The 26,611-nt window shown below is 32.3% G+C and overlaps 1 protein-coding gene and 1 long non-coding RNA gene across 2 annotated transcripts; both read left to right on the plus strand.

Annotated features, from left to right (window-relative positions):
* Positions 1–100: 100 nt before the first annotated feature.
* On the plus strand, positions 101–8,200 carry LOC140052347 (uncharacterized). Its single transcript, XM_072097871.1, has 6 exons — positions 101–167; positions 970–2,731; positions 2,948–3,052; positions 4,759–4,916; positions 5,522–5,634; positions 6,303–8,200. The coding sequence occupies exons 2-6, from the start codon at positions 1,000–1,002 to the stop codon at positions 6,709–6,711; spliced, it is 2,517 nt and encodes an 838-aa protein (XP_071953972.1). The 5' UTR covers positions 101–167; positions 970–999; the 3' UTR covers positions 6,712–8,200.
* Positions 8,201–12,202: 4,002 nt separating this feature from the next.
* On the plus strand, positions 12,203–24,839 carry LOC140052238 (uncharacterized). The gene is made up of 3 exons (XR_011845603.1): positions 12,203–12,244; positions 12,496–12,558; positions 24,621–24,839. It is a non-coding gene; the product is annotated as an uncharacterized lncRNA (long non-coding RNA).
* The last annotated feature ends 1,772 nt before the right edge of the window (positions 24,840–26,611 follow it).

Here is a 26,611-nt window from a genome sequence, read left to right on the forward strand (position 1 = left end):
TGATCAAATACCATGTGAATATCAGGTGACCGTACCACCACGTGATTGAATTTAGTTGTCTGTATCTAACCGGAAATGACGACTTGGAGATGGTAAACATCGATGAAGTGTGACGCTGATGTCGATGATGTAAAAAAATAACCAAAACATACTGAGCTTTTTAGAAGGTTTTCACCATAAATTTGAATTTTATTTTGCTTTATTTAATTAAGTATCTTATTTTTATGGCCTAGAATATTGTTAGTTGACTGTCACACTTTTAATTAGGCCTAAAAATCTTAGACTGTAGAGTATTTTTTAGCTAGCTAGCTAGCTAGCTTGTACTTTGTAGGCCTCTAGCTAGGCCTTAGTTAGGCTAGGCTAGCTAGCTAGGCCTAACTTAACTAAGTAAGTAGCTAGGACGTCCTCTAGGATATAAAATGATGATAGCTACTAGCTACTAGAGAGGAGTAGACGGTGTAGCCAAGTAGAGTGGATGACAAGCTGGGCTAGGCTAATATTTAATAAGCCTACTAATAAGGCCTCCTATTATTAGAGCTAGGCCTACAAATAACTAAAAAGGCCTATGTCTATGAACATGGCTGGTGGCTCGTGAATAATATTAATATTATTAAATAACAAACAAATAAACAAACAATAAGTTAAAGCATTATTTAATTAGATAGCAGGGAAAAATTTCATTTTAAAATTTTGTTTAGCAATTATTGCTAATCAAAAAACTGATTTTTTAGTCGAGAAACATAGTTTTGTATTGTCTTTTTTGCTACACAATTTTAGAAATGTGTAGCAGCAATAAGGTTGTTTTGTATAGCTTTTTGCTATGCTACACTGGCGAAATTATTCCCTGGATAGTATTATCAGGGAGTTGTAAAATAAAATTATTAATTAACATTTTATTATCCAAATCTAAAATAAAACACTGTTTGTAAATAGGCCTACAGTATTTACACATTTTATTTCATATTTCAGATGTAAATTAAAGAAGCACCACCAATAAGCATGGCAGAAAATGATCTAGACATGTATGGGGTTGATGAAGATCCTGATGCCATGCCACTCCTACCGATGATGTCAAATAATCTTAATTCCTTTGAAGAAGTCAGGAAAAAACAGCGTACTAGAGGCAGAAACTATTTGCATACAGAGGTCGATGACATCATCTATGAACATAGTTATCGTGAGTATGGCGACGACGTTTTGAAGAAAACGTCTGGCCAACAGAAACGCAAGATACAGCTTGTAATTCATGATGTAATATTTCTTATCTTGGACTTTCTTCAAGTTTATGCGATGATAATGGCGATATCAATACGCTGGACCTGGCCGTATGACTGGTTGTACATTTCACGTTTTGCATTTTTCTTTAACTTGGACATCTGGGAATTTCTGAAGGTGAATGATGAGAGTATCTTTTATTCCGTTCGAGAAACTTTCATTGCTAGTTCAGAAATACCAATGGATTATCGTTATCTTCTTCTTGGGTGGATAATTTTCGTCTTTGTTGGTATTCTTGTCTTTATTACTCTTTACATCTATATGAACTATCAAAAGAACTACAATCTGCTTCTACAGATTGCTACAATGCAGAGAATATACATCATTTTATGTCAGGTGATAGCTCTTCCAATTGGTGTTGCAATGGCTAAGATTTATCACTGCAATGACGATGGGAATTTAGATGTTCACAACGAAACAGCATGTTACAGTGGAGAGCACTTGGCGTACATTATTGTGTCAGTGGCTATCGCTGTCGGCCTGTACATCCTTCTACCAATCTGGATGATTGCCAAGATGCGTACGCAACTATTCAGCAAGAAAGCTGAACGACATGAAGGCTACCTTCAACTGAAAGAATCAGAATTTAGTCACTCTCTTGATGCTTTATGGGCGCTTAATCTCTACCACATGTTCTCTTCTTTCAAACGCTTCTGGGCTTATTATCGTCCTGTATTAATGTTCATGAAATTTCTCCTTGTGATTTGGTATGCAATATTCCTTACAGAGTTATTGGTGCAAATATGTTTAGTCCTGGCCACCATATTGTTGATCTTTATTTTCATGGCCATAAAACGACCTTTCCGTGTGACCTCTTTCAACGTCTATGTGCTATGTAGTTTCTTTACAATGTCTTTATTTGCATTCATGGGTGTGATGCAGAATACAGATAGCAGTACTGCTTTCTTTACGCCGACATACCTCTACGATGAGTTACTGGCTATCTTTGGATTCTGGCTTGGTGTCACAATTCTCTGGGTCATCTATGTTGCTCTCCGATACACCAGAATCCTCTGTCCACGACGACCCCTCTGGCCCCAGATGACTACTCGAGGGATGGAGAAACTAAGTGAAGACACACAGAAATACATGCGTGCACTCTTAGAAGGTCGAATTGTCCTAGAACATGCACTCTTGATTAATCCACTCTTCAGTCCAGCACACGAAGTCGCCAGACAAATACAGATCATCAATGCTTATTGCCGTGAGGCAGAGCTTCTAAATGACCCTATTCATGATGCCCTCTGGGACCTTCTGGATGAATTGATTGAAGCACATTCAAAGATTGCTCCGGTGTCCTTGTTTGCAGAATCTGTGAAAGCATCAATTAGAGAGACTTCTCAAGAATTAATGAAGATGATGCCAGAATTCAAACAGCGAATGGCACAGCGTGAATATGATTTTATTTTGATAACGCCAATGAAACGAAGGATGCTTCTCAAGATGTACGTTCTTGGTAAGTTACAGAATAATCATATGAAAATTATTATTATTTCTTAGACATAGGGTGAGAAAAAACTGTTTCTTTGAACTGATCAACTTGTTTTATGTGTTGGCTACTGCATGTTCTGCAGACTCTCCAATGTACCAGTCATTAGTATGGAAGTGATCTGAAACCAATGAAAGTGTTTTCAAGTCGGCTTGAACACGATTTTTTATTTCTATAAAATAGGTATCTTTGTGAATGGCCGTGTTAATAGAACCCAGCATACTGATGCTGTTCAAAAGTTGTACAACCCAATGGAGTCTTTGGTACTGAAGAGCAGACAAGTTGAAGGTATATTGATTTTAATTTACTGTATATATCCTCTATATTCAAACTTTTCCAAGATTTGTGTCATGCTAATTTTGTTTTTGGCAATTTAAATAAAGCAAATTATTCTTATTAAGCTCTGTCTACAACTACCTGTATTAAACTTTATGTGACAAAAATGTGATGTGCCCATATATGGACATGATGATGTCATGTCACTACTACAATATTTCGGCACATCACAACTTTTTGGTCAAACTAGTTTGATAGTGTTGTCAGAGCTTTATACAGTTAAACCCCGTCCTTGGGGACTAATAATTTATTGGTTTTTACAGTTTACACTGTAAATTAAATATCCATCCAGTCCAATAGCAGTCATTAAAAGCATGCATGGGGATGAGAGCTGTTATTTGATGCGGTGTGTACCTACTGTAGGAGCCCGTTCGGACGGAACAAATTTACATGTGTAATGATCGCGTGTGGTGTCAATTTTGAGATAAACTTTCTGTTTCAAAAATCCACCTCATGAGGTGGATTTTTCAATACACCTTAAACCTCAAGCTGATTAACCGCAAGATAAGGAGCAGTTTGACCTTAATAGTGTAAAGAGATGCATGAAATATGACCGTTTACACGTGTAAATTGTTCATTGTCTGAACGATCACTGATTACACATGTGAATTTTAGAAACGGCAAATTATTCTGTTTTAATATACACTAATAAAAATCCTTATTTAATAGCTTTGTATAGTCATGTCAGTGTTCAATTAGAAACTGTTGTGTTTTTTTTCAATCTCGACCTTTTGTTCACACTGTGAATGATGTGTTTTGTGTTTTAACAATTTTTAATATCACGACTACATCATAATCAAATTTAATGTAAATTTAGAAAATGCTTTATAAACTGAAGTCAAGACATGTTACATGCTGATTCAGATGATGCAGACGTAAGAGAAATACAAGCTCATAATGACATGGCATACTGTTTTAATCTTTTTATTTGATATTTCATTTTGAAAAGACATTGTTTTATGTTTTGCACTTTCTTATAACACATATGTTATTCTATCAAGGACAATTTCATTATTTTGTACATGATTTCTTGTAAACAATTTGACAATAAATTCAAAACAGTTTTTTGTGAATCATAATAAAAGACACAAAAAAACATTATTTAGACAAATGACAGAAAATCATGATACCCCTTTTAGAAATTTTGAGGTACAGTAATAAAAAAAATAGGCCTAGTGTAATAACAATTTGCAATTTGAAATAACTTGATATTAATACCTAGGACTCACTGCATGGTAAGGAATCGGACTGTGTCCATAAAATAAAGCAAAAAGGCACGACATCTACTATGACTTCTGATGAGAAATTAAGCTGTTTTGTGACATAAAATGTACATTTTATGCATTGAATGTGTGATATAGTACAGGTCTGCTGGACAATGGACAGTAAATGATGGACCTGTCTAATTTTCCCAGTACTACAATTCTTCACTGTAATTTTATATACATGTTGTTAAAACTAATGATGGCCAGTAAAATTTAATTCGGGCCAGTAACAAAAACAGGGGTACCTTAAGGACAATCATATTATTTAAAAGGGTAGAAAATTGGACAAATTTCCTGAATTTTCCATTAGACTGAGTGTATTATAAAAAAATAGATTTTTAACATTTTCCATTTTTCTAAACTATAGCTTCCAATATGAATTTTATCTATCAGGTGATGATGGATTCTATGATGATTTTGATGGTGATCAGTTTGAGCTTGGTCCTACAAGTCACAGACTTAATTTAAAACAACAGAAAACATTCCAAGGCATTGAGGTTATTGATGAAGTTGAAGAGACTGAGCAAAGGAAAAGAGCAAAAACAGCTGAGGTAAGCTAACAAAAACTCATAACTAAGTATTACTCGGTAACTGTACTGCTCGGTAAAGAGAATGAATGTGAAGCACTAGTATTAATGTATATCTCTTCTTCAGACTGGATATAATTATAATAATAATAATATTAATAATAACATTGCACATTTATAAAGTGCTCTTTACTGGAGTCTCACAATGCCACGGGAAAAGAATAATTATTGAAATAGGGGAGTTTTCAGGAGAGATTTGAATTGAAAGGGGGAGGGAGTGTAACGGAGGGAACGAGGAAGGTTCCAGATCTCTGGTGCCTGAGCAAAGAAGCCCTTAGGCACAGATTTTAGGTTGGTTCTAGGTTGTGTTAACATAAGAGGATCCGTTTCAGAACGAAAACTTGTGCGTAATGAGACATGTGGTTCAATAAGTTTGTGAAGATAATTTATTTGGAAAGTTTACTTTTAAAATAGTTATGTATATAACACTTTGTTGATAAAGGTGCGTCCAAATTAATAACTACAAAGTTAATGCAAAAATAATATGTTGTGTGTAATACACAACATAAAAGGCAAACAAAAATAAATAATATACTCATGAATAACACTTTTTTGTATTTAATATTTAGAGTGAGTTTTCATCAAGTTTCATTGATGATGAAGCTGAACTTGACTACATGATGGCTGGTATCCCAAGTAGACCAGCTACAACTGTGGATGGACGAAGGATGAGTTCTCTTAGGTATCTATGGTGTATTCATATATTTTAATTTATTTAGGTCATAATCAATTCAATTCAATAAAACTTTATTATCCCAAACTCCGAAATTCATTTGGTTGTGTATACAAAGATTCATTCAGAGATGAATCTTCAACACTCTCTAATTATAAATGAAAATAACTTGTGTTTTCTGCATTTAAAGCACTGAAAACTGTAACATCAATTCTGTTCACAATTGTTTAGCAAATATCTATATAAGTACAACATTTGCATAGAGCAAGAATTGTTTTTTCTGTAGTAATTTTATTTACAAAAATACAACAAACATAATACAAAAAAAATCAGCTATTTTGAGCTTCAAAAGGCTTCTGTTTATAGTCTTCAAATTATTTTAGATGATAAAATTGCTTGTCCAATTATACTGATTGTATTTGTCTGGTTGATGTTTACATGTCAATTTTCAAACAAAATGCAGCTATGCTACACAAAAGAGTATTTCCCAAAAAAATAAGTTAACATATGAAAATGGAACATTACTCGGACAATATTATAATTTTATCTTAAATTTCGAGGCATTCTCGAATATTTAATTATTTCTCTTCTTTAACTTCTTCTTCTTCTCTTACAATTTTGCATATTATTGTATTAAATATGTATAATTATTTTTATTTATTTTTTTAATTTAACAGCAGGCAATCACATGCATCAAGCAAATCTCGGGTGACTGGTCGAGCTCAAAGTCAAACATCAATTTCAAGGCACCCCATCAGTCAACTATCATATAACTCTACCAAAAGACCAACATCTTCTGTGGCTAATCAGAGCGATAAGGCACCTTCAGAAGAACGTTCACCAAGCAGAACCAGTAAGAACATTGGATCAAGCAGGCAGTCATTACAGGAACCTAGGCCTAGAAGTCAGACGAGTAATGTTTCCAAAAGTTTGATTGATCCTAGACCTTCGAGCCAGGCGAGCAACGTCCAGCCCGCTGGTGAGGAAAGGCCTAAGAGTCAGACAAGCCACGTCCAGCCGGCTGGTGAGGAAAGGCCTAAGAGTCAGACAAGCAACATCTCCCAATCTGCTGTTCAGAAGGCCTAGACACCTACAAATGGTAAAAGTATTGAGGAGTTGAACAGGGAGACTGGTCACAGTGCTGGTCCTGGTTGTAGGAGGCAGGAGGCCATCTTCCTTGTAATTTAGATGCACTATTTGAATAATTATTTAATTTAAAAGTTGTAGATTGTATGACCTTTTAACAGATTTTCCAGAAACTTTTTTGTTTAACAGAGGGGTATCAGCGGGATGTAAACCATTTTGAAACGGTATATCAAAAAATACCTAGTCAGGAAAACGTTTTATAAATTTTCTATTTTTATTACTTCAGATAATACAAATGTTAAGAGATTATATCTACTGTTGTCAGACACCTTTAATAGTAAAGTTATATTTTCTAATAATTGGTAGTTTTATAAAAATGTACTTTTTGAATTCTTATATGTTCATTTCTAAGAAACTATCAAGGCAAAACATTATGTCAATGAAATTAAGAAAATATATTATTTATAGAATTTGTAAATATTTTCTTATAGAAATGTGTATATATGTTGGTATTTATTATAATTTTACAATGAATCATAATTTTTCACATGATTACTTACTTAGGTAAACTTTTCCAAGTTCTTATGATTTGAATTTACTTGGAAAATAATTTTTAAAATAATATATACTGACATTAAAGAAAAATAAAGATTGTTCCTTAGGGGAGAGGAAAGTTGTCCACACCCGTGCACAGTAAGGTCACTGGTTATTCTACATTTGCTCCATGCTGTGGGATAGTTGACTAAACCTGTTTTAATGTCTTATTTTTTTTAAGTTCATTAATTTTATTTATATAGAGAATACTTTATTGTAATTTATTTGGGATATACCATGAGAATATTATTGACAAATCTTCATTGAAGATGAATGTTTAAGTTGTGTAGTAATAAACAAAAAAAATCGAAATTTGTTTCATTCCAAATGAACTTTATGTTTAAAACATTCATAATATACAATTGAGTTATAAGGTAGGCTACAACACTAGGTCAGTTTAAGCATGACCTTATTTTACAAACATTTGGCACAAGCATGGAGGAAAAATATCATTTGTTCCTCCATGTAAGTTAATGTATGTAATTCATACACATTTAAAACGATCCACCGTCCATATTTAAAATGGTCCGTCCATATTTGAAATTATCCGTCCACATTTTAAAATGATCCGTCCACATTTGAAATGGTCCGTCCACATTTGAAACGGTCCGTCCACATTTTGAAATGATCCGTCCACACTTTTTAAATGAACCGTCCACATTTGAAATTATCCGTCCACACTTTTTAAATGATCTGTCCACATTTGAACAAATTATCCGTCCGCACTTTTTAAATGATCCCTCCACATTTGAAAAAAATTATCCGTCCGGTAGACGCTGTCGAAAGAAAAGTTAAAGAATATAACTATTAGTGGACCTACAACTTTTTCTAAATGTACAGCTGCGCACATAATGTTTTGACACAATGTTTGCTGTTGACTTTGGAAATAAAAAGTTTGGAAAAAAAACGAATGGCTTGTGTATTATTTAATGAATATCATTTTGCTATAGAACTCCTATTAATGGGACACCTACGGGACTCAACAAGTGCTCCTTTAAGAGTAGTGTCCTATGAATAGGTTACTGATGAAGCATTCCCCTCGTTGATTCACAGGAAATAGGAGTTTCCCACAATTGAGAGGTTTAACTATAGGTTTTTATTTTCTTCCTGAAAATAACGAAAATACTGTTAGGGTTTTTTCTCATACCAGCAAACTATATCCGATACTTTACTCGTGAACTAACTCGATTTACTTAATCTGGTTATTGCCCTGGTGTCCTAAAATGGAAGACTTCATTATCTTATGTAACGTTCTTTATTTCTCTTTCATTTTCAATTCTTCGTTTTTCACTAAGTGCAATAACCGAGAGAACAAGAGAATCAAATTGAAAAGAGAAAGTTCCATCCGGCAATTTGAACTTGACCGACAACATTCTATTCAACCATACAAATTGTGTAATAATTGTCATTGCTACGCCCTGGTTTTAAAATAATTGTTATCGAATGTTTCATGTTTTTACTACAAATGAAGAATTGTGTCTAGATTATAGGCCTACCATCGCCTTCAGTCTAAGACTCTATTTCAACTTTATATTGTTAAAAAGATAAATATTTAGCGCACACATGGTGTTGTTTTATACGTAGGCCTACAATACATGAACTCGAAAGGTATTTCAGACAAAAATCGAAGCAACAAAAAACGCAGACTTGAGTCAAGTCTTCATCTCCTTATGTCAGAAACATTCCAGTTAATTTAATTCACTTCAACTTTATTTTAACAACGGAGGCCTACAATATCAACCCATGGCTGCTGTTCCTTTGCGAAGCGATGTGCATATAAAAATAGAAAATACAATTTTTAAAACTATCTTTTAACAATATAATGTATTTTAAAAGTTATAAATATCGTCAGCACCAGGATTATTCTATTAAAGCTTGTTTACAACATGCTATGGTTGTTTATATTCAGTCTTCGTAAAACAGAGCAACATTTGACAAAGATACCCTCAAATTGAATATCTGTTCAGTGTTCTCCCGAATATAGAAATCAAGTCCGGCAAATTGACAAAATATACTGTAGCCTTTGATTGCTCTTGTTTGTTTTTAATGTTTCGGCCTAACCTACCACTAGTAGATAAGTGATTATTTTATGTATAATTTTCTTGCATTATTTTTAATACTGGTTGAATCAATTTAGTCTTGCAAATCTTGCTGGATGGCAAAAGCTGCTTCAGGAGAACACTGCTGTTGCTGGTGTTTATTTTAAATATAATAACCACTCTCTCTCCAAAGGCTTGTCGTTCTTCGATGTCCCCGTGAACGCTAGCTTTTTAAAAACATAATACTCATGCAGATGCGGTTTGTTACAATTTTCTAATATCTATAATTTGTTATTTTATTTTGCGTGTTTTATTTATTTTCGTGAATTCTCCAAGTGTAGATCCCGTGTGAATATGTAATCTTCTTGACCCATATTCAAGTGCCCCTAGCTATTCTGATGACCCCTCTGGTGATTCTTACTTAAATCCATTTAAATTTCGTCGTGTCATTTCTCTTGTCTCTTTATTTTGTACAAAATGTTCAATGTATTTTTTATATGCGATTCTTTGTTTCTTCAGAGGCTTAATTTACGGGTACGGTCTGGCGCCAATTATTGGTCCGATGGTGAGTAAGACGACAATGCCCTTCATGGTCAGATAAGGTCCGACGGAACATAGACCTACGACGAAAATTGTCAAGTCATCATGGTGTAAAACTATAAACTAGATCCACTGGTGATCATGAAGAAACTGGTCATACTCAACTCAGTTGATTTTGTGGGTTTTTTTTATTGAAGCTATAGGTCCATTCTTTCAAGAACCACTTTAGTTTAGTTAGTTTGTGACCTTTAATGTAAAGTTATTCTATGTAGTATGTAGTGATGTAGATAAATACATACATTTAAATTATAAATTATAATAAGTGAGGTGCGCGCATTATAATACAAAAAGATAATATACATTACATGCAGCAATCTAAAGTTTGAAACTTTTCTTATAAAAAGTTTATTGCGTTTGTGAGGGCAGTAGACAGGGACTTTATTTTAGGACAAACTTTATCTGCGGCGCTAAGTTCCAAATCACTCTCGTAATAAATCATCTTTTCTTTTAAATAAAATAACTATAAACTTTGGCATATTTATAAATTATTATGCATATAATACAGTGTTAAGATTATGTTGTAAGTAAGTTTTAGATAGGCCTAGTTTAAGTTGTGACGTGATTGATAAGCTAGGCCAGGCTAGGCTAGCTAGGGCCGCTAGGCCAGGCTATATAGGCCTAGGCTAGTTAGGGCTCTCTTTATCTAGTCTAGCCTAGGGTAGCCTAGCCTACTTTAGTTAGGCCTACTCTACTATCCTACTAGCTAGTAGAAGTAGTAAGCCTAGGCCTCTAGATTAGGCTAGCCCAGGCCTATTTCTGTTTTGCATGGCAACAAAATATTTATTGAGTCATTTTAGACGGCGGTATATTTGAACTGAGTAACTGCAGGTGGCTGGCCAAGGCCTAACATTTAACATTCAAGCAAACTTCAAAAACTATTTCAACCTGTCAAATTGACAGTTTACGAATATTAAATGATAATATTATTACGCTAAAAAGTATAACAAACATTTATGACACTGTTTTGTTATTGCATTTGTAATTGTATGGTGCAAAACCTTCCTCCAGTCATCTCTGCAAGATGTCTTCCATAGCATGACATTTTGTGTACCTACTGTACTGGTCTGCTGTATAAAGCAAAATCATTATAGTATATACTTTATTTACTTGTTTTCGGAGCTTAGCATTTTTTGAATCCGGAGTCAAAAAATATTGAAAAATAATTCATCAAATCCTGAGTACGGCGCAAATTTTTAAGAGGGTGGTTGGACAATGCCTTGATTAGTTGATCTTGAAGATACTAACTACATCCTCCAGTAAATTCCACAGTATAATTGCTTTTCGACCAAACAAGTCTCATCCAATTTTTGTGCATGGAACTTAAATTTAAATTTGAAAGAATAACCACTGAATAAAGTGCCACTCGCTTGTTTAAAAATCTGTATCTGAAAGGTAAAATGGGTATGATGGGTATATACAATAATTAAACCATGTACAAAGAATCCTTTAGATGCTGTACTGGTTTATCTTCAGATTATATCTTCAAATTTGTTTTTGTAATATATTTAATTATTCATTCCTGTCATAATAACTACAAATTTCTTTTATTAAGAAGATCTTGGCAACTGTGTTGTTTTTTTCAAGTACCGCATTGCTGATAGATATCAATACCAAATATGGTACCGTAAGTTATTTACTGTGGTTTTTTTTCATCTCATCATTAGGCTAAAATAATTAGTATATTAGGTGAATTATTTAGATATTGCCGAGGGCATCTTGGTTGCCAGTGTTGTGTAGAAAATGCAATTTATAAACTTGCCTAAATCTAAAAACAAATAAAAGTTTATAAATTGTTTAATAGCCTTGCACTTCTACATTATCCTTGACTCTTGTTTTTTTAAAAATAATTGAAAAATAGTCATCTTAATTTATGGGTAATTAACCTTCGAAATTAACAAAAGTCATTATCCTTTGTCGCATAATATCCCAGTAGGATGCGTTCAACAATTCGTCTTTTTTTAATTTCATGTTTGATTCAAAGAATCAAATGTAAATTGCGTATATTAATTCCGGTACAATTATTCAAAAAGGAAATTACATGACAGAAATGTAATTATATTCTCTTGTCATTTGCACACCTTAAAGGCAAATGGTTTATGTAATTTGTTTTGAAGGTTATTGTATGTAAACTGATTATAGGCGTAATATGTTTGTAATAAATAAAGTTATTATGTTTTCGTTCGTTTTTTTAGAAGCAATTGATTGAAATTTCAGGAAAAACAAACGTCTATTCACAAAATAGTGGCAACGCAGAATAACTGAAGACTAAAGCGTTTATTTTATATGGTAAATTAATTAATGTAAGTGGGAACTTTGTATATATAGTATAGTGTATATCATCTGCATCCATGAATTTTCCTGTAAATTCAGAATCATATCCAAAAGTGGAAAAGGTTTGTCGGTCCTCATGAACTTTATTCTTTAAAGTGCACATGAACCTTCAGTTTTAAGTTTAAATCATAGAGTTGTCTGAAGTGGCAAATCTACAATTAGTAATATTAGATGATTTAACAATTAAATATTTTCTGTTTTTTTTTCTATATCATTACAGTACAAATGCTACATCAGAATTTGTGAATGGATGCTTTGTCACTTGGTCATTTCTACTTAAAAGGTACCTTGTATACTACAATTACTTTTTTATTGAAAATAACTGTCTGTTCATACTAAGCTTGGTTCCCAATAGCTTGTAGCGCAAGGAGGTAGACGCAATAAATGTCAGTCAGTCAGTTATCCTCATAAGTCTTGTGTCGGCACAACAGTGAGGCAAACCAACTTCTTGTGTCGATTGCAACAGTCTCTTTCAAGGCTACAATGTTGCATTGTTGTAGTCAAAATTTGCTAGTGGGAGGAAATGTAAAAACACAAGATCCACATTTGAGAACATTTGTTAACATTTTTGTTTTCTTATAAAATAGCATTAATGTTTACGCTATCACTCATTAAAGATGTGTCGTCCCCTAAACATTTTTTTTAATATGCCATTTTAATGTCAGATAACAGTTCTTCACTTTGACCAAAAACTGGAGCGAAAAAAAAATGTATTTACCTAAAAAATGTAATTTAAGTGCCAAAAATGCTTAAATTGTTGTCAGACAATGGTTTTTCGTTAAAATTAAACGTTTCATTTGTCTTTTTATAAGTTTATTAAAACTGCAAATTGGCCTATTTAAAGTCAGATTTTATTAATCTTCATTTTTCATGCTTTTGGGTAACAATACATCTGTAAGTTTCAGATAATCCTTTGCTAAACAGAAAAAAAATATTTAACATAAAGTCCCCAGCTCAATAATCTTTACATATATTTGGGGAGTTTCTTTTGAAACGTTATTCATCCGATTAGTTTACTACCAAGGAAACGTCCAAGCGTTTCGACATGACAGTTTACATAAATATCAACAATTTGTCCGGCCAGTTAATTCAATTATTTATTGAAGGTATTAAATTAGCGATTACTAAGCACTTGTCATTGTCAATATCACGGTGACACATTATACGAAGTGTTTGATATAATCGCCTAGTGTAAAAAACGCAGATTGTGGTTTATTGGGATGTTTGCTCGTATTGTCTTGGTTTGTGGTTCATGTCCAGAAGATTGTCTTTATAGTTGGTAAAATTAAAATATGAGGTGTGTTTACAAAATACAATGAAAGTAAATTTAAAGAAATCTAAAATTATATGATAAAGCTCCAGTCTTTGCATTCATTCATTCATTCCCTTTATTTCCCTTTTATTTTTGGAAACACCATAAGTTCTGTCTACACCATCAAACCTTATGTGACAGAAAAATGTGATGTGCCTATATATGGACATAATAATGTCATATGACTACCATATTTGGGCATACAGTATCACTACCATATTTGTGCACATCACACTTGTCAAACTAGTTTGATAGTGTAGACAGAGCTTTACTAACACTGATGTTTTCATGGAAAATTAAAAATACATTTTATTTATCAGTAAATAGCTTTTAATTATCCAATTTGAATGTCGAGACAAATTATGCTCAACATAATTCTCCAGTAAAAATAACTTGTGCATGTAATCGTGATTAGATTGACTTACATGTTAAAGCATGCCCTCTATAATTTTACAAGTGCACAATCAGCAGTTTTTGCAATGATGAATTTGTGTATGATGTGTAACTATAAAGGAATAAAATGTTTTATCTGTATGAAATATTTTATTCACTTGAACATCTTTCAAAACTGTGTTATGCCAGAGCAATATGTTGGTGTTTTTGTGTGGTCTAAATTATTATAAAAATACCATGAATTTTATTCAAATGGGGAAGAAACATGCAAAGTTTTGCACCTTCCCTAATGCTTCTATATATAAATTTACGTAAGGGCAAAATTCGGTAAATCGCGCCTTACTTCTAGAATTTTTACTCGATGGTATATAAAGTTGGTTCGCACTTTCGGTACTGATTTTAACCACCTGATGTAACCCTGTTTACTAATTAAATTAAGTTAGATAATTAGTTATTGACGATTAAAACGAATTTAGGTTCAACGATTTGCCCCAAATAGGGGTGTTTTCCGATCGTGGTATACACTGTCTAATGGATGTCCATCTTGAAAAATACCCGCCACAAAAATGCGAAGAGGCTTCGCATTTTCCTATCTCCTCCTACGATAATTGTTTTTAATAGCTGAAAACCGGTTGAACAGTTCGAGTACAGTATCATAATGTTGAAGACAGGCCGATTTTCTTAAAAAAATACTATTTTGATAGATTTAATATACGTTTATGCAAATGCATTGATTTGTGATGAATGGAACATTCCAAATTATTTGGTTTAACCATAGAGGTATAGATTTAGATTTATGGGCCCCCTTGGAGAATAAACATAAATAGTATTGCAATGCTGTACAATACTGTTAAGGTATTAACCACTTTTGATCGCAATTTGAATCGCAAATTTCTTACTGTGAGTGTTGGTACTGTTAGATGTAATATAAAAATATATACAAATAAACTTTATTACTGTTAGTGTGGGTAGGCCCTACTGTTAGATTATAAACATATAATATACAAATAAACATTCCAAATTATTTGGTTTAACCATAGAGGTATAGATTTAGATTTATGGGCCCCCTTGGAGAATAAACATAAATAGTATTGCAATGCTGTACAATACTGTTAAGGTATTAACAACTTTTGATGGCAATTTGAATCGCAAATTTCTTACTGTGAGTGTTGGTACTGTTGTAGATGTAATATAAAAATATATACAAATAAACTTTATTACTGTGAGTGTGGGTAGGCCCTACTGTTAGATTATAAACATATAATATACAAATAAATAAACGTTATTACTGACAGTTGCTTCTCAATGTTTGTATTAATTAATAATTTAAAAATATATAAACGTCGTAGTGGTGTATCGTTACATGTACTTTACTATTTCAATCGACTATGACAGTGAGAGTTTTAACAAAGTACCGTATTAAATCGTAAATGTTTTACTGTATTTAGTGGTATATTATTTATAGGCCTATAAAACATTAAAAACAATATTTCGTTACTGAGTGGATAAGAATATATTTTAAAATGTTTCCTCTTTGTACCTATCTTCTTCCCCCATCCCTCAACCCTTAATGTTATATACAAAACACAAATTGGGTTTGTTTAAATGAGTCCAAATAAAAAAATTTGACTCATTTTGTTTCTCTCTCGGAAGTAATTCCCAGGGTGCTAATTTTGGTTGACTACATAAATCATTGTGTATATTTATTCGCTTCTGTAAACGACAATATGTATTATAGTCCTGCGGTACGTACACTGTTTGAAATCTCCATTTTTTTCTCGCTGGAAATACTGTGTATTCGAGAACCATCTGTGGGCACGACCTAGATGGTACGCGAGCGAAGCGAGCGTGCCATCTAGTATTTATAATTTTAACATAGCACCCAACCAAGAAACATCTGTGTATTTAAAACCTGAAGTATTGTTGTTTTCTTTTCCCTACCTACCTACCCTTAACTTGTTCACATTAAATGATATATTTATCTAGCTACATCCCTGATGTACACAGTGGAGAATATGCTACATTGTGTTGCTGCAAAATGGTACTATGTAGAATGGGTGACCTAAGAAGGGTTCAACAATGTTACATTACTATTTTGTTTGGGTCTTATTTTTGTCCTAAGCTAGAGAGTTTCTTACATTGTTCCTAACAGAGGGTTTTCCTTATTTTTCTTTGGTACAATATTTCTGTAACAAATGTTTTGTTTACTTAACAGACATGTATTATTTGTTTTGAGCTTGTAAGCATTGTGTCTGTTTTTCATCAAAACAACCAGAATCTTTCTTTCCAGTCATATATCCTTTTGATTACGCCATTTCCATTTTTTATATAGTCACGTATCTTTTACTTTTGTTCATGATATTTTGTAACAAAAGTTTCAGTGAAAAATTAACAGAGAGCAATAACATTAAGGCCAATTAACAACTGACACCGTATCAAGTCAAAACATCTGTTTAGAAACTGTACACTTGCATTGTCATTGGGTGTGAAATCACAAAAGACCTCACACTACGTACACATCACCTGCATTTGTTTAAAAAGGCATCCTCCTTATCACACAAAAAGTTGAAAATAAAATTATCACAAAATAAAATCCATAATTTGCTAGTTTTATCGAGTAACACTGACTCGAGTCTAGATTTGTACCCGGTTTAGCACGGGAAATTAACATAAATCCTATGCCTTAATTACTTGTAATCTTCTCTGATAAAGTCATTAGCAAAGTTGTTAAATACGGCATGACAATGCACCTTGCTTTTGACCTTGCTTATTATTTGCGAACAAAAAACGATGAAACTCAATTTTTTTGTGACAGTTTTTTCCCCTTTTGCTTCACCCTTGCTTTAACAATGCATGCCTGTTGGAAGGGAGGCGACCTGACTCAGTTTCCTGCGAGTTCTTCGAGGTGTACATCACGTAGAGATGAACCAAGAAACGAGTCATCTTCTGACACATGTGTATTTCTTCACCTCTGTAGGGGGTGTTGCCACCATTATGTCCTCAAATTTGGGTTACTGTTCAGGGATGTTTTTCAGCACCGTAATGTCTGTCTGTCCGTCATTAGAGCTATTAAAATAAAACTGTAATTTAGTAAAATGAATCTGTCATTATGAATGACAAGGTGCTTTTATGATGAAAAAAAAGTGTCAAGAAGGAATAATTTACTCATTCATCACATGACAAGATAGTTCATCTACTATATGCTTATAAATATATATATTCTCTAGAATTCTGAGTTCAAATCCTGCCAGAGGTCAATATTTTTTCTCATGACAAAATTCTACTAGTAATGTTAATATAATACTTGGTTTTTGTAGAGCATCCAATGACAGCACTTGTCAAAATAAATAAATATACTGTATATAAAAACAAGAAAGCAAGCATATTTCAACCTTTTGGTGTACTATACTCTTAGTCAAATTTGTGATACCTAACAATTATATTTTATTTGTGTATTCTCTCCTATTGTTATTCATTTTAGAACTTTATTTGACTATACTCTCCAATTATATCAAAATAAAACAATAAATTAAAATTTTATTTTAATCATAGAAATAGACTTTTTGCTATTTTTATGAAAGATTTTTGGTCTAAGATTAAATCGGTTTAAGAACGGAACAGTAGCCAATCCTTGGCAAATTAAAAGAATTCCCTCATTGATATTTCAGGAATAGAAACACTTTCTTTTTGTAAAAGTATTCCTAAAGTGAACATAAGAAAGTGATACTCCATTAGAGATTTAGCAATCAGAGATAATTGGGAAATAGGTAATATTTATAATTCTATTGATTAGGTATAATTACTTATCAATTACCTTTTTTCACAAAAGAGATTTTCTGTAAGACTTTAAGAATAAAAATATTTATTATTGTACAATACTATATTGCAATGATAATATAATGTTGGCCCAAAAAAGAAGAACTTAGCTTGGAACTGACTGTAGGAAGATTTGCACCAACCAACAAAATATACTACTTTATTTTTGTTTACACTAGTTCAATAAACATTTATTTCAAAATGGTCATTTTTTTTCATTTACAAACAATATTATAACAATATACAATAATCAACAATTTATATAAGACCATTTTAGGGATCAAAGAAGTTAAACTTGTTTCACAATGACCCCCAAAAAATAAAAAAGAAGAGAACATAACGGTACTGTTAACACACAACACATAAAACGCATACAGGCAATGTTAAAATATAACTATTTACATGAAATATTAAAATAAAATAATACCACTAAAATTATATATTTTGTCATGAGGTATTAACTAACATAATGTAGCATACTATAAAAGTTAGTTGATTCCAGCAAATACAGTAAATTATCTTAAAAGTGAACCATTCATCTAGGCTGGTTGAGTTTTTCCGATGCTATAATAATATGGTCACACCATACTCTAAAAGGTAAAGGTGAGTCCCGTGTTCTCTGAACGTAGGGGAATGAGCTGTTAGGAGCTCATTGTACTAAGCCTCGGCATTATGTGGTAGGGTGGCCAGTTCCTTTCCACGCCGCCTTTTTTCTCCCTAGTATTTTCAACCAGGTACTCATTTTACAGTTGAGTGGACTGGGAGTTGTCGGGAATTGAACCCGGGTCTATCTGTATGACAGTCAAGTGTCCTAACCACTTGCTATCCAACTCCATATAGCATACATAATGTAGCATACTATAAAAGTTAGTTGATTCCAGCAGATACAGTAAATTATCTTAAAAGTGAACCATTCATCTAGGCTGGTTGAGTTTTTCCGATGCTATAATAATATGGTCACACCATACTGTAGGCAATTCAAAAACTTTATTTTGGAAATGAACTTCAAAAACAGGGAGAATTAGTACATTGTGTCTATGTTTTTCTGTTACTTTTTTATAGGTGTAAAATGATATACAAAATTAGTATGCAAATGTACTTTCAATTTGGATCGTCCAACCAAATGGCCAAACGAAAAAAAAAAGGAATATTTAAAGTTTACAAAGGCAATTAGACTGTGTACTTTCAAAACAGAAGTGTTTCATTAGACAACATTTCCTTTGACATTTATAAGATTATCTGTGATGAAGTGAAAGTTATTTCTTCAGACTAGGAAAAGAAACATCTTTATGCTTAATGAAATTGTCAGTTTTTCACCAGGATACACAACATACACTGAATCATTCGGCCGATACCTACAAACCAACCACTATTTGTTTGCAATCTTTCTAATTAAGAGTGACATGTTGTAATTCGTAGTGGATTTCCTGCCTTGCGGGACTTTTACATTGCAGAATTACTCTGTAAAGAAAACAACCGTGTCAGACTAGTATTCCTCCTGTGATTCCAATCCTGAGTTTAGCTCTCGCGATTGATTTCCCGACCCCAGAGTATTGCAAAAAATTTATACTTGGGTCAGGTTTAGCGTCGTAGGAGACTAAGAACACGTACATTTCAGACACATTGTTCTAATTTCCGTCTGTGCGCTATAACGTACTGCAACAGACGCGCTGTTAACCGTGTTGCGTTTGTGATATATCGGTAATCCAGGTAATTCAGAAGGTGCGTCAAACAGTGATACTGCATATCTGTGTATTAGCTATATTGTAAAGTCCCAAAGGGTGATTAACCCTTGTAACTCTAGCTACTGGCAAAACGTACTAAACTTCACAGTAAAATAAATTCTGTTATGTAATCTGGTTAAATACTGTCTGTAAAACAATTGGGTATTCCTGGGTATACTTGTGTACATATTTTGACTTTGTCTATACAGTACTTGATTTGAGTATTTTATTGTACCTTAAAGTTTTTCAACTCACTTTGTATGAAAAGCAATGTTGACAGTTCCGGTGCTCATATCAACAAGAATTAACTTTTTTAAAATCCTTTGTTATTGTTTTAACTTTATACATTAGATATTCAAGTTACTTTTTTTAATTGTAACAAGTAACTGGCACAAAGAAACTAGCAAGTAACCAAATTTTGATAAATTAATTCTACAGAAAGATAAATTCTTTCCCAATATTACATCCAGCCTTTTATATTCCAACAATTAGGTAGGCCAACATCCTTTGTCTATTTATTAATTAATGTAATTAATGTTTATAGGATTTTTTGGGGGAAATTCAATAAAAGGTAGCTTTTGTAATCTATTTTACAAATATCCGAACCACTTTGCTACAGGGTACCAAATGGAAATGACATTGTAATAATTAGTGATTTTATTTCCATTTGTAGTTAATTCAATTTCAAATGTTGGTGTAAAGTTGATCAGAGGTAAACAATCTTAAAAGTTCTAACGCTTATAGTGGTCATCTTTTTCTCAAAAAACTATAGTTTGCAATTTTTCACTATTGCAATTGTAACAAATCTGAAAAAAATTTGTTTTAAAGTTTTTAACAGTAATTTTCTTGTTGAATATTAGTTAGCAAGTTTATCGCCATGTCTGCGTGATGTGTACCGAGTAAATTTTCTATAAATTATACATATGAACTATGATTCAGATTTAATTGACCCCACGAGAAATTACAAAGTAATTTTCGCTGTTTACCTCATTACAAATAATCAGTGTAAAACTGACCCTTGGCTTACAAATACAACACTTTTCAACCCATGGGAATCGCAGTAAAATGCCTATGTCACAGAAGTGTTGGGAAAAATAGACGAAAAAAATTAATAATGTTTAGGTCATCTCCCAGTGGGGAGTTCCAATTACGAGGTGTAGATTTTATGTTCCTGCACTACGCACCACTGTCGTGAAATATTGGAGAAACCTCTGTTGCAGTTAGCAGCTGTCTATGTTAAAGGTTTTTATACCACAGAAATGAAAGTGGAATCAATAAAGGAAACAGTTAACTTAAAAAGGTGTGAAGTTCCTATTTAAATCCTTAAGACAGATAAAGTAAATAGTTTATTGAATTAATTGGTATTAACACTTATGTAAGTCTGTAACATTTAAAGCGAAACCATTGATGCTGCTGAAACTAGCAATCTGTTAAACAAAAGTAAATATCTGTTAAACAAAAGTAAATATCTGTTAAACAAAAGTAAATATAAAGTTTGAACGTTTAAGTTTTGAATGATTTGATTCAGATTCAATTTATTAAGTCCATATGGTACAATAATATTGTTATTGTTGTTTCTTGGATGAAAAACACAAACAAAACAAAACACATATATATATATATATATACATTCATGATCAACATGGAACTTAACAACTGATCAAAATACAACAGACCTCATGACTTATCTTTGGAACTCATTGTTGTGTAGTCTAATAGCACTAGGTAAGAATATATATTTATGTCTTTGTTTTAACTGGAATTGTTGTTAATCTTCCAGATCTGGTAACTACTAACTTATTGTTGAGAATATGATATCCATCCACTAAAATACTATTTAATTTAGATATCATTTCATCATTACTCATTTGTGTGATATCTTTAATCTCGACACCAGTAATTTTGCTTGCATTCTTAACTATTCTGTTTAACTTACTAAATTTGTCTTTGTTAGACCATATACCCAAGTAACACAACAAAAGCTTAATACAGATTGAATAACACTTTGATAAAAAAAAAAGATTGTTGTTTATACTTACAGTATTATAAATCCAAAGGCAAATTACTGAAAAAATGACAATGCTGTGGGTATCAGTGGCTGGATCTCAATGGAGATACAAAAATAAAAGCGAAAAGCTAAATCAAAACGAGAAGTAAAACAGCCAGAAAAGTTAGCAGAGCTTTCGGGCAACACTAGCCCTTCATCAATGTAATACTTACAGTATTATATTTACATTAAAATGTGTACTCTACCTATATACTTGTACCTATACATTAAATAAACACTTGATTGATTGATATTACATTCCATCTGAAGGCTGGTTGGAAGAAAATGTTTGATTAGATTAAATTCAACTAAATATATTATTGTTCTGTGTTTCTTCTTTTCCATACTTACAGTAGGGATTTGTCCTTTTTTGTTTTCATTTAATTAAATTATCATGTCTAATGACAATTTTTCCTTTTAATAAGAAGTTATATAACATGTAGTGTTGCTGTAGCTTCTTGACTTGCATTTTTTTTCCATTCTGATCTTCAGGCTTAACTGACCATGTCATCCTATCTCATCTTCTTTTTATTTTGGTTAATACTCAAACCCCATTGAGTATTTACCAAAAGTTAATATGACACAGAAAAACCATAGTAAAGTGTGCCCTCTATAAAGTTGCATACAATGTTTACTACTCAGGGGCAGATCCAGAATGATTTAAGCGGGGAGCGGAGCGCTAAACATAATACTTTTAATCTGTTTTTGTTTGTTTTTTTATGAACCAATCCAATAAAATTCTTATATTGCACCACAGCATTTACCTAGCACATAATATATACATAATTTTTTAATTTCATCAATAATATAAATGTGTGTATTCTATTTTTTATTGTAATTTAATTTTTTAATTTCTTATTTTAGTCTTCCTGCTCATAATTTAAGAAACAATGATCTTTGCTTTCCATTTTGTATAGACAATGTTCTAAAAAAATTTTGATATTGTGTAATGTTGTCTTAAACCATATCAATTCAGTTGAGATCCATTTTTATGGCCTGTCACTAATTGCTCTTTTTTATTTTATTTATTTCATGGATTACTTTTATTTTTATGTAAAGCGAATAGAGGCTTTATGCATTATGCGCTTAAAAGTCCAAATTTATTATTATATGATTATTCTTCAAGTTCAAGTTTATTGTTTCACACAATACAATACAATATGAACAGAAACATAAATTTATAATACAATTGTGTGAGGAGGACGCATTAAGCCATTATTTATATATTTTTATTTTATTTTATTAATTTTAGCAACATTAAAACAATACATAAACTTTGAGTGTGCCAAGGAGTGGCAAAAGAGGTCAAAGGACCACTGTCACCATAAGGCGTGCCACACCAGCACTCAAAGCATACAATAAAACATAAAACAATGTAAATATGTAATAGTAATACCATAATTATATACATTATATACTATTGACAGATTTGTTTCTGCTGCTGTTTTTGGTTTGAAAAATAATAAATAAATAAATAGACCAAGAATCTCGCAATTATCTCAGGTGTAATATTATCACTGACCATGAAATTGATACAATACTGTCAACTATTGAATAACAAAGTAAACAGTATTGTTAAAATAACAACTACAACACACTGACATGATTCAGCAAATTTAGACTATTAAAACAACTTATGATTTCACCAGGTTTATTTCCATGAATTTGGCTCTGTTCAAATGACACTTTCAACTGCTAAGTGGTTTCACATGGGTGTTTATTAAAAATAGAAATACTTACATTGAAAATTGCCATATGCAAAATTATATATGTGGGTAACTGACATCTACATTTTGGTTCTTCTGTATTGAGACCACTCTGCCCAATTTTTGTACAAGTGTAGTGTACATTTTTGTCTCTCTCTTCCCGTGTGCTCTTTCCCTCCATCATCAATAGAACCATGAGAGACCTGAATTAAGTATCAATCCCATGCTCAAGTATAATACCACTCTCGAATTTAAGCTAAATTTGTACCCAGACCCTCCCCTGGGACTAGACTAGGTCAACAGTAGTAGGCATAAATCAGAAAAAAGATATAAAAATTGCATATTCTGATATTATACAAAGTTTTTACCGGTTTATAAATTATACTCAAAATATTTGAATACATGAGAATTAGAAAAACACATTGACTATCCCTTTAACGTGAACAATTTAATATGTTGTTACTGAAAATAAATATATAAATATATAAATGTTGTTTTCATTTAAAATGCATAGTTTGGCTCATGTCAAACAGCATCAGGTGACAGTCAAATTATTAACATAATATTGGAGGAGTGTCCGAAGTATTAACTTCTCCCAGGGGCCAGCATGACATGGCAGATTCGTATTAGCTACACCAATTTTTTAAGTGCTTAAAGCCACGATGACTTCCTCGATTAGCCTTCGGTGGGCTGTCCATGTGTTATGCCATGCTTTCTGGTGACTCTCCACATCACACATGCTAAGTAGGATTACCTGTCCTGTGCCCCGATTTTACATTTATAAAATAATTAATTTTTATAAATCATTATCTAGACTTTCTGGTCTTATAGTATCAGTTTATATTTATTCTTATTATACATACTTTGCATTTCTTTTCATTATGAAAAGTTGATTTGTTTATTTACAAGCAATATACAGCAGTACACATATACTGCATGATCAAAAGAATAATGTTTTGGGGGGAAATCCCTCTTTTGATTTCAATTAGAATCTTTTTTAAGCTCTGTCTACACTACCATCAAATTAGTTTGACAAAAAAGTGTGATGTGCCCAAATATGGTAGTGATATGCCCAAATATGATAGTGATATGACATCATTTTGTCCATATATGGGCACATCACATTTTTTTTATAGTGTAGACAGAGCTTATAACTCGGGGAAATTGTTCATAGAGTAGTGTACTGTTGATTTAAACAGCCTAGAGCATTATGAATAAAAAGTACAATATTAAAAAATTAAAAATACTAATAAAAACATGATAGAATATTAAACATGTATATATTTACGCACATACCCATATACTTTGTGATTACACCAAATCGTCGTCAATTTTTTTCATTTCTAGTACGGTCAAGACGAAACACTTATTGGCATAACAGTTGGATTGTGTTACTGTCCTTGTTGGGTTGACAGACATTTTCATTCTTTAACTGTTAATGGAGCTGATTTTGTGAGGCTCGATTCGTGTGCATTTGTTTGTCATCATTTAAGCGGAAACAACTGACAAGACACTTGCAAATCTGAGAAATACCCAGATTATGAAAAAACTAATATCATAAAAAAAGTTCAGGTATGTACTTGAGTACTACCCTTATTATTTTGTATTTATTCGTCATCCTTTTGATATTTGTCATGCTCTTGATATTTGTCCTCCCCAATGAGCAAGCCACCATGGAGAAGAACCAAACCATACCACTACTCAATCATGCTCCAATCTTCCTCCATATATTACTCACATGATGTGTGAATCAACCCAACCATAAATTATTTGTTTTGTTTCCTTTAAAATATATAATGAAATCAGCCCTTTGATATTTGTTCCATCTACGCCATTTTCCATTTACAACTATGAAACATATTGGTTCATAATGATATTTGTCAGTTTTCTCTTCAAAACAACTTTTGATTTCCATCTTTATGTTTTTTCATGCTTAGGGGTAAATTGTTTCACTCTCATCTCTCATCATTTCTTTCCGGTTTCCATTTCAGCATTGTTACTAAACTATTGAGATATTGTCTGTACAATTTGAAAGTGACAATAAACTGTAAAAGTGTCAGGCGCAGCCTCCTAAAATTTAACAGCCATGTCTTTTAAAAATAAAATAATGACTATTTGATTTTTCTGAAACCCGACAGATCATTTTTATCATGGTATATTTAGGGTCCCCCTAATCTCTAATGCTGGATCCGCCCCTGACTGTCTAATTTGTAAGTTTCGCGATAGTACAGTAAGTTAAAGAGATTTTTGTAGTTTTTACTAGACCCACAAATGTTTACAGTTGTCAAATTTAATACCATATCCATGAAATCAGGTTCTTTTACCACTAACACAATAGCTATTAAATAAATCTCTGTGCTATATAATATAAATTCTCAATATTTTTTTGTCAATCACTCAGTTTGTGACAGTTATGATATTGCTATGCCAATTTCGCCAACATGACATGACAAGTTTCTCGTTGACATGTACATTTCAACGACCGTTGATTGGTATGGAACGCACTTTATCGTAACAGCTGAATTTAAATTAAACACTTAAAATATACATCGGTTGAAACTGAGTTATTAGATTATGCCTGATTCACATTCAAATGTATCAAATCATGTCATTGCATCGTATTTTGTGTAATAGTTTTGTAATTGTTTTGTTATGAACGATCATGTTCAATTAATGTCATTTATATTCCATAATGTAAACAATCAACAAATTGCTGTATGTCAAGTTTATGTGTAGGTATAGAGAGATTTGAAATCAGGGAAAATATACCCTAAAAAAATATCATGCTTGCTTTCAAAATGCTTGTCATTCCTTTTCAAGCGCTTTTCATAAACACATAAATTGATTGACAGTAATGTAGTTTATGTCTGAAAATACTGAAAAATCTCCAAAGATTAAAAAACAACATTCGAATAAACATGGTATTCAGTGGCAATCTGTCAAATTGTTTGACAAGCTTTTTACTCTGTAAATGTATTTGTAGAACGGATGGCTACCTGAGGAAGGGTTGAAATTGTTAGTGGTGTAACAGCTCAAAAAACATTCCCAATTATTTTCCTGTTGATTCGTCAATTTTTTTACAGTACACCCAATATCCCAATATTAATTTCAAAATATAACCTGGTGTCTGCATCCTATGAATATTAAACTTCTTCCACCACCCCCCCCCCCCCTTCTTTCTCTTTCTCCCCACCCCTTCAACCTACTACATAATATTATAGCATCTTATGTCTATAATGTAATTTTTTTTGTATAATGTATTATTTGTATTGTAAATCATCAGGCATTTTCGTGATTGTTTATATTTTTTGTTTCATGTGATGACCATAGTGGTTTAA

This window comes from Antedon mediterranea, chromosome 6 (genome assembly GCF_964355755.1).
Source record: "Antedon mediterranea chromosome 6, ecAntMedi1.1, whole genome shotgun sequence".
NCBI classification, from domain to species: Eukaryota; Metazoa; Echinodermata; class Crinoidea; order Comatulida; family Antedonidae; genus Antedon; species Antedon mediterranea.

Excerpts from the sequence above, each read along its gene's own strand:
- LOC140052347 (XM_072097871.1), top strand. The coding sequence starts at position 1,000 with ATGGCAGAAAATGATCTAGACATGTATGGGGTTGATGAAGATCCTGAT. Across the intron at positions 2,732-2,947 it reads TCTCAAGATGTACGTTCTTG|GTATCTTTGTGAATGGCCGT; the intron begins GTAAGTTACAGA and ends TCTATAAAATAG. Across the intron at positions 4,917-5,521 it reads AAAGAGCAAAAACAGCTGAG|AGTGAGTTTTCATCAAGTTT; the intron begins GTAAGCTAACAA and ends TTTAATATTTAG.